Source organism: Colias philodice, chromosome 6, assembly GCF_061535455.1.
Source record: "Colias philodice isolate Cphi_HAF_F1 chromosome 6, ilColPhil1 Martin Lab GWU primary, whole genome shotgun sequence".
Lineage (NCBI taxonomy): Eukaryota > Metazoa > Arthropoda > Insecta > Lepidoptera > Pieridae > Colias > Colias philodice.
In genome coordinates, this window is record NC_143091.1 from 5103044 (window position 1) to 5111521 (window position 8478).

At 33.9% G+C, this 8478-nt stretch overlaps 1 protein-coding gene across 1 annotated transcript; it reads right to left on the minus strand.

Moving 5' to 3' along the window:
* Positions 1-3988: 3988 nt before the first annotated feature.
* Positions 3989-6258, minus strand: LOC149487677 (uncharacterized). The gene is made up of 2 exons (XM_089696240.1): positions 5923-6258; positions 3989-4990 (listed from the first exon to the last, which is right to left on the minus strand). The coding sequence occupies exons 1-2, from the start codon at positions 6059-6061 to the stop codon at positions 4089-4091; spliced, it is 1041 nt and encodes a 346-aa protein (XP_089552366.1). The 5' UTR covers positions 6062-6258; the 3' UTR covers positions 3989-4088.
* Positions 6259-8478: the final 2220 nt, after the last annotated feature.

Below are 8478 nucleotides of genomic sequence, written 5' to 3' on the forward strand. Positions count from 1 at the left end.
CCATTAAATTTGATTGTAAACTTCTACATACATTACATTGAGTACAGTCGAATACAATATTATTAACTTTCTTTCTAACAATTTTTGTCTTGTGTAAATTATTTGTTTTGTTATATTGTCTATGTAAGGGAGTATTTACTTTAGAATCGCAATATTATTAATTACACATTATTTTAATAATACTTTATAATAATATGATTAAGCCTTCGCGCGTCGCATGGGACCCCGGTAGCTAGGAACAATGATTTTATATATTTGTCTAGATCACGGCGCTTGAAGGATTAAGATATCAAATGAAGTAAATCATGCATGAAAAATAAAGTTGCTGTTATTAATGCTTACATTACAACTGACAAAATTATTCAAAATAATCATTTTCCGGATCAAGGACGGTATCACAACGTTTAGGGCGCTTGTGCACTACAAGGAATTTTACTGTCCGGCATTCCGATTTTTTACGGTCCGGTGTGGCATGAAAAAACCGATGAATTGCTTGTGCACCTGTCCGTCTTTACTCGGATCAGTGCGGTACAGTTCAAGGAAGCTTGGCGGTATAATGCTATCATAAATGATTGTTTTTGCATTTTACAAGAAACGAGTAAAAAATATAGAAGGTGAAATATTATATTATTTCGTTATAATAAAAAGTAAAGTTCCGTAAGAGATTTAAAATGCGTGTTTCACTTATTTATTTTAATCGGTGACGAGGAGCTAAAGCTATTCCCACTTGAACTTTAACTTACCAACACTTACTTAGATAATAATTATAGGTCAATGCTTGGTCAATGTATATAAAATAACAATACCGACTTCTCAAATCTCATTGCCAACTAAAAGAAAGTAAAACAAGAGCTTGCTTTCAATTGGCATATGCAGTAAAAACAGTACAAGTCAATAACTGCGTTAAAAACAACCGACTTCAAACTTGCACTTGCAACATTTACAAATACAGACAAAAATGCTCATAAAATAAAAACTACTGGGCCTATCCGAATAAAATTTTTATGGGACCAATTCGACACCATCCCGCATCGAACAAAAAAGAATCACGTAAATCGGTTCAGAAACCACGGAGTAATCGGTGTACATACATAAAAAAAAAAAAACATACCGGCCGAATTGATAACCTCCTCCTTTTTTTGAAGTCGGTTAAAAATCCAAGCAAGTGGGCATTCGAAAACAATTATACCTACAGCGACTCGTAGACACAAAAAACCATCCGGAATAGGGAAAAGTAAAATGTCGGACAGTAAAATTACGTATAGTGCACAAGCTAGTATATAGATTAATGGGGTGCCATACCGGACCGTAAAAAATCGGAATGCCGGACCGTAAAATTCCTTGTAGTGGACAAACGCCCTTACGGAATTGACCTGTATTCCTCATGTGATAAAGTTCAATATAGTGTGGCAGTAATGGATGCACGTACGGTCAATAGGTATGGGGCTTACGACGCGCGGCGCCCGCGACGCTAAACATTTTTTTATATGTATATTATATACAATATTAAAACTACAATTTTTTCTATTTACATTGATTATATTATGAATGTTAACAAAAGCTGTGAACTAGTTAACTAGAATTCTGATTACTTTGGCCCTTTAAATAGTAATAAATAACGTAAGTAATTAAAAATGTTTTTTATTGCTAAACCTTTCATTGATGAAACTATTGGAAAGAGTTTTAAAAATTTGTATAACTATGTCACAGTACTAGTTTTGACTGGTTATAAGTTTTGCCTGCAACATATATACAAAAAGAAACTGTATAATTTCCTTTTTACAATTTTTCAAGATATTAATTTTATTGGCTGCAAATGACTGTTTTTATTCAGACAAACACACAATGCAATGAAGTAATAGACTTCATTTACGCTTAAAGTTTCATTCATTTATTATTATTTATAAAATATATAATAATGCATTTAATCGAAAGTTTTTGACATGTGAGAAAATACCATAATTATTTCCAATAACATGAAGTCTACAATTAGAAAGTTTAATATTTTTGTCCAAAAACATGTGTCGACGACTGTACCCCATTTTACGTTAGTATGTAGAAGTTTACATTAAAATTTAATGGTTTTCTAAGTCAAAAGTCAAGCAAAAATTGGACTGATATTGGGCACTATTTCAAGTACAATTTTTTGAGACGTAAATTATACCTATAGCTCGTTCGATATTCGCGCACTGAGGTGAGTATGCTGGGCGTAGAACCTACGCCCAGCATACTCACTGAACGAAGCCTATAACTCCGAAGTTATTCGAGCACTGTTTTTTCTTTTTGGGCACCGTTTGGCACTATTTGGGAACTATTTTTTGAAGTATGAATTATGTTTGAAGCGTATACAGATTCTCCGGACGGAGGTGAGTATGCTGGGCGAAACCTTCGTCCAGCATACTCATCGAACTATGGCTATAACTTCGCAAGTACAAGAGCACTATTTTTTTCCTTTGGGCACTATTTAGCACTATTTCAGAACAGTTTTTTGACATTCATGAAATATCAGGATTCCATGGTGAGTTGTGGTGAGTATGCTGGACGAAGGGACACTACGTTTTTTATTAATATTAATGTCTGTAGATGTTGCCGCTGAAATAAATAGGTACAGTGGTTTCCAGATTTATTGATCTGCCACGACGACGAGCAATTGATATCCAATTTCCAAACCCCGTGTTCTCCGTGTCCCAATTATTTTTAGGCGGTATAGTTACTTATTTATAATATTTAAACTATTGTCGTTTTATAATACCAATAATAAAATTGGAATGTTGTTTTTAATATAAAAATAATCGCTTTTTACTAAATACGTAGGTATGGATGTATACACGATACATATATACCAAAATAGAAATTTAAAATTTTTTTGTCTCTGTTCCTGCATCTCTGGAAGTAATGTACCTGGAATCCCACAGGAACATAAGGATTAAAAGGAGAAATTTAATTAGTTGCGTGGGTGAAACCGCGGGACGCAGCTAGTTTAACATAATTTCAATAATCTTACCGAATTTTGTCCTGACTGAACTTGAGCCAAAGGTTACAAAGAGTTAAACGGAAAATCTTGTATGACGTTTGTAAACGTTTTACTTTTTACTCTGACCTTTGTCCGACTATTATTTATGTTACTATCCGCGTTGAGATAGTTTATTGGAGAAATCTAGAACATGTGACCCTTAATGAACGTAACGAAAGGAAATACCTAATAGGTTTCAGGTTTCTGGCAGCAGCTATGAAGCTTTATTGTACCTAGGTACTTATTTTTATAGTGGGGAAATCCCTAAGGCCGATTGCAGAGCTTCACCGACGGCTTCAAGCTCTGCAACCGGCCTAAACCTACCTTCCTATTTACTATCTACCTACCGATCAAATGAATATTGATGTTAACTTTTGAGGAATGATCTGAGCCCTACATTTTCTAATTTGTCGTATTTAATGTCAGTAAAAAACGGTAACATGACAATAAATCAATACAATCGGTACATATTTTTAAACCATGACCTGAACATTTGCTCGTTTTTAATGAATAGGGATTTATCGTTACCGAAATAGCCTTGCGGTTGTGATGTCTTTTATTTTTTTTACTGCTAACGGATGGTTACTTTTATTAAATTATGTATACCTAACAAATAACAATATAGTAGTTACTCTTTTTCAATTCATTTTTTTAACATGAAAGTTCAATGTAGACATTCAATTATTTATTATACAATTTTATTATTAGAAAATACCTATTACTCTATTAGGTAATATGATACTGTTTTGACGATAAGCGAGTGATAGATCAAATTATAGTATCCTATCCACATCCTATCGATGAGCATTTCAAATGGTTACTAATAGTTTTAGACAGAGTAAAGCCTGGATTCATCGTTTCAAAAATATATAAGGGTACCTATATTATATTGTCAATTATATAATGCTTATCTCCTAAATGAATTATCGTTTAAATTATTATTGTTTAGGGCAAATTTCAAAATAATATACAGTATACATACTTAACTGTTTATTACTAGTTATGTATTTTTAAAACTATTACTTAATTGCAATTTACATCGAATATAAGAAGTTTTCCTTATTCATCTAGTTACTTAAACATGTTCTGCATCTCCTTTTCCAAATCCAAACGAGAACTTTTTTCGTATTCGGGGTAATAACGATATACATAGAAGGGGTCGTACTAAAGTTGATAAAAGATGTAAGCTACTACAAATCAAATTGATGAATCTTAACCAATCTTCATTAATTATAGTATGCTCTTTTGCACTATCCATTGTGGCTGTAGAATAAATTCCATACAAATTCAAAAGAGTTCGCGGAGCACACATTACAAAATAAACCACGATGAGGCATAGAGACAGTTTTAAAGCTGGTACCAATTCATTGAAATTATTTCGTTTTTTAGATATTAACTTGAAACTTATAAGAAAGCTTATCGTTGTCATGATTAAAACCGGTAGGAAAAAGTTAAATAGAGCTAACATAAAATGCATGTTTAATTTATGACTGGAATCCACTAAACTGCAAACAATACCATGGTCCAGACGAATTGTTGTAGCTAATGTGAATTCGGGGATACTTAGCGACGCACACAGAAACCATACAAAAAATGTGGGTGGAGCAATTGGAACTCTAGTATCAACGAGCCGATAGTCCAAATTCATTGTTCGCGGTGGAGTAGATGTATCGCTGCTAGCAACCAGGCTGTGACGCGAAGACCGCATTTCTTCATCTTCTTCAGTACTGTTGCGTTTAACTTTTTGGGCAGCGAGCTTATCTTCCAGATTTATGGTCGCTAATGTGTGTAATGCTATAGTTGCCACTAAGTATATTGATGCAGTCGATGCGAAAATACTGATTCCTCTGAATGCTACACAACTGCTTCTGCCAAAGTCCCAAGTTTGTGTGTTACGTGACCATAATTCGGGCCCAATTGAAACACTGAGCAGCATGAAGTCTGCTATCGATAATTGGATGATGAAACAAAATAGACCTGAAAAGAGAATGACTACTTGTAATGAATTTACAACTTAAAAAAAGTATTATTACTACATATTTATATTGGTACTGGTACTGGTATTATATTGGTACACATATAAAAGTTTTTATCTGTGTACCAAATACCAATATAATACTTAGGTACTGAACCTATTTAAAAAATTCTATTCTATTATCATTTATCAACCTATTTCCAATATAAAGGAGGTTCTATGCTCGTATGTATGTAGGTACTCAAGTATGTACTATATAATATTATGTAGGTACTATATGTACCTTTTATTTTTATTCTCATCTTAAGATAGAGCTAGCCGGGGTGAGCGGCTATTTGTATATTTTAATAAAACTTAAAATACACAGCGATAAGTCAAATATCTTCAAAAGGTATTAATTTTTTCAGTTTCAGTACCTAAAGTTAATACTAAAATCTATCGACATCTTATAAAATAATATAACTAACTAGCGGTCCGCCCCGGCTTCGCCCGTGGTACATGTTTACGTTTTCTCTACATAAGAACCATCCTCGTACTTCAAGGAATATAATAAAAAAAGAATTATCGAAATTGGTTCAGCCGTTCTCGAGTTATGCGCTTACCAACACATTTTGCGATTCATTTTTATATATAAGATGTATCAAACTTTTGATTTTTATCAAATCGACTGTGGTCGAATGTCGACCTTGATTCTAACGACTCATCTGCATTCCACTGCACATACCTACAAACAAACTTTGTACAAGATCTAAATTGCAATACGAAGACAATGATATAGGTACATACATACTTTACATATACCTAATATATCATTAAACAAATTAATGAAATTTGTTTATTTATTGTTATCTAGTGCTTAATATAATAATTGTTTCTATAGGTACTTATGTTGACATAAAATCAAAATATTATAGTACAAATGAAAGTAAATTACCGTTTTTCGCCCGTCTTATTATTGCTGCTATCAAAGCGCAGTTAGCGAGGCTTGCAGCGCCGGCGACGCACGCAATAAATATCGCAAGGACGAGCGGCGGGAACAGCGGAGCGGCCGCAGGAGTCGCGGGCTCCGACATGGCGTCGGCCGCCGGGGAACGCAACGGGATCAATGACTCGGCTGCGTCACCCGCGTACACCGAAGTCCCTTAAGTTTTTTTGCCACAAATGAATCACCGATCTCGAAACATGTGCACTGTATAAAGAAACGGTTCAAAATACGCTTAACCGGCTTTATTACTTTGTTTTCGTGCGTGCGAAGTGGCCGCTATGAACGACACTGTTCATCATATCGTGAAATGTGTGCAAAATTATGATTAAGGTCTAAGCATATAATTATTGGGTAGCTTTTAGTATTCCAGGCTCGTATCGCACTACCTGTGCCGTGCTGGAAACGCACGTTGGAATGACTGTCACTGGCTCCTTACGGCAAAAATAACTGTAGGTTAGCAAATAGCACGTATATATTTTTTAAATTCGCCGTTTTTATAGTACTTTCATTAAGTAAGTATTAAAACTAACTATATAAGTATTAAAATTTTATCAAAAATTGTTAATTTGTAGACTTTACTGTTTAATAACAAAGTCAAAAATAATGTCTATATCTACTATACGTTCAATCGCTATTTTATGATTGAATATTATACATGAACATACATTGAATATTACGACAAAGTAAGTAAATGACGATCACATAATATATACATAGGTTCTCAAAGTAAACTGTAGGTATAATTCAAGATGAATGTAAATTGTATGATTAAACTTCTCCAATCTTAAAAGTTTATACGATAATAATAATAGGTAGCTCTAGCTATCTGTAGCTGCGCCCTTGGTAGTTGGTACAGTGGTTGACTCATGAGCATTGAGCAGAGGGGGTTCGATTCCCGATGGGGACTATGAAAAAAACGTCCCGATCTTTAAGGACACAGAAGGCTTACTTGTTCTTGAAGAAAATTGGTCAGCGAAACCTAGACACATAATGAATTTGCCCCATACCACAAGGGGAGACGGGAATTCACTTACTTATTAGTTACATATTATACTAACTACACACTTTGTTACGGGGATATAATTAGCGATCGATTAAGGTACGATAAACTTTCCAGTATTTATTTTTAGTTTTTACCTAAATACAGTAAGTATTAAGAATCAACAAACATATATTCTGCGACCGATAACAATACAGCCTACCAATAAGGACCAAAAATCCAAAAGGTTCTACCTGCATCGTATTCACAGGGGCGCATGAAGCAGTTTCCATTGACATATTTTATATGCTTATTGTGCTTCTAATGTAGCGATCATTCCTAAAAATAAGTAGTTAGAGTTATTGTGTTTCTATATTTCCTAAAAGAGATATATGGCTTTTACATACATAGGTAAGTAATATTATGTAATATATTTTTAACCCACAGAAGAAATAATAAATCATCTAAGAACTTGCACCCTCTATAGTTTCTGAATATTGTAGGTACTAGTACTGAAATAGTAAACCTTTTCAATATAACTAGTTATGAAACATATTGACTAGTCTGCGTTAAAGGAAATAACGATTTTTAGAGTCCGAGGGCGAGGCTGTTGTACTTTTTGGCGCATTGCCACTTGAAACCGCTGTAGTTGGGGTGAACTTACTATTATTTATTTGCTACTTACGCTACTTTGTCACGATGTAGTAGAAGGTGGTAGTAGTAAGTAGTAGTAGTCTAATTAGGCTAAATTTTGATTACAAATTTATAAATAAAGGATTAACTACCTATTTCAGACTACATATTGTAAAAGCTCGTCATATCAATTTCGAAGTAACTAAGTAAGTAGACGTATTACTTAATTCCTACTTATATTTACGCGGTTCCTCAAATAGGTAAATTTATTATCTTACCATATTTACAAACCTAATAAAGAATTAGGTTTTAAATTTATATTCTTCATTATATTTCTAAAAATTTATTTATTTATTTATATTGTTCAGTTTATCAGTCTATGAAGAATGAAGATACACATGTCTCTTGCTTTCTGTAATCAATTTTTATGGTAAAAGGATGCGGGTTAAAGATACGCGTAATTTGTAATTATACACTTAGATAAAAGAAAATTTATTAGAAAGTTTCGTACTTACAAACATTGCAAAAATGAGAAGAGCTGAAATGATACATTAATAAGCTTATATTTTAAGCATAGTAGAGAAATAGTTGCGTAATCAGAAAAAATAGTTCTTAGATGTACAGTAGGACTTAATGTAGATATGTACTTGCAATAAGAGGCTTTGTGTTTATTTGTTTTGGTTAATAAGACTGCAGACGGCCGCGGGCGACCGCCCGTTGGATCGGAGTGATGGATGACTCGCTACAATGCTCCTACGGGGACGAGTGTAGGCGGTGACATGACAGCCAAAATCTGCACTTTCCTCCAACTTTCTCTCCGAGGTGCGAAAGGTGTACTTTAGGGGCACGCAGTGGTTATTCTGTCTTTCGGTAGCCGACGAGGCAAAAGTGTA

Coding starts and splice junctions, on each gene's coding strand:
- LOC149487677 (XM_089696240.1), bottom strand. CDS start 6,061: ATGTCGGAGCCCGCGACTCCTGCGGCCGCTCCGCTGTTCCCGCCGCTC. Junction 4,991..5,922: donor AATAAGACGGGCGAAAAACG/GTAATTTACTTT, acceptor TTCTCTTTTCAG/GTCTATTTTGTTTCATCATC.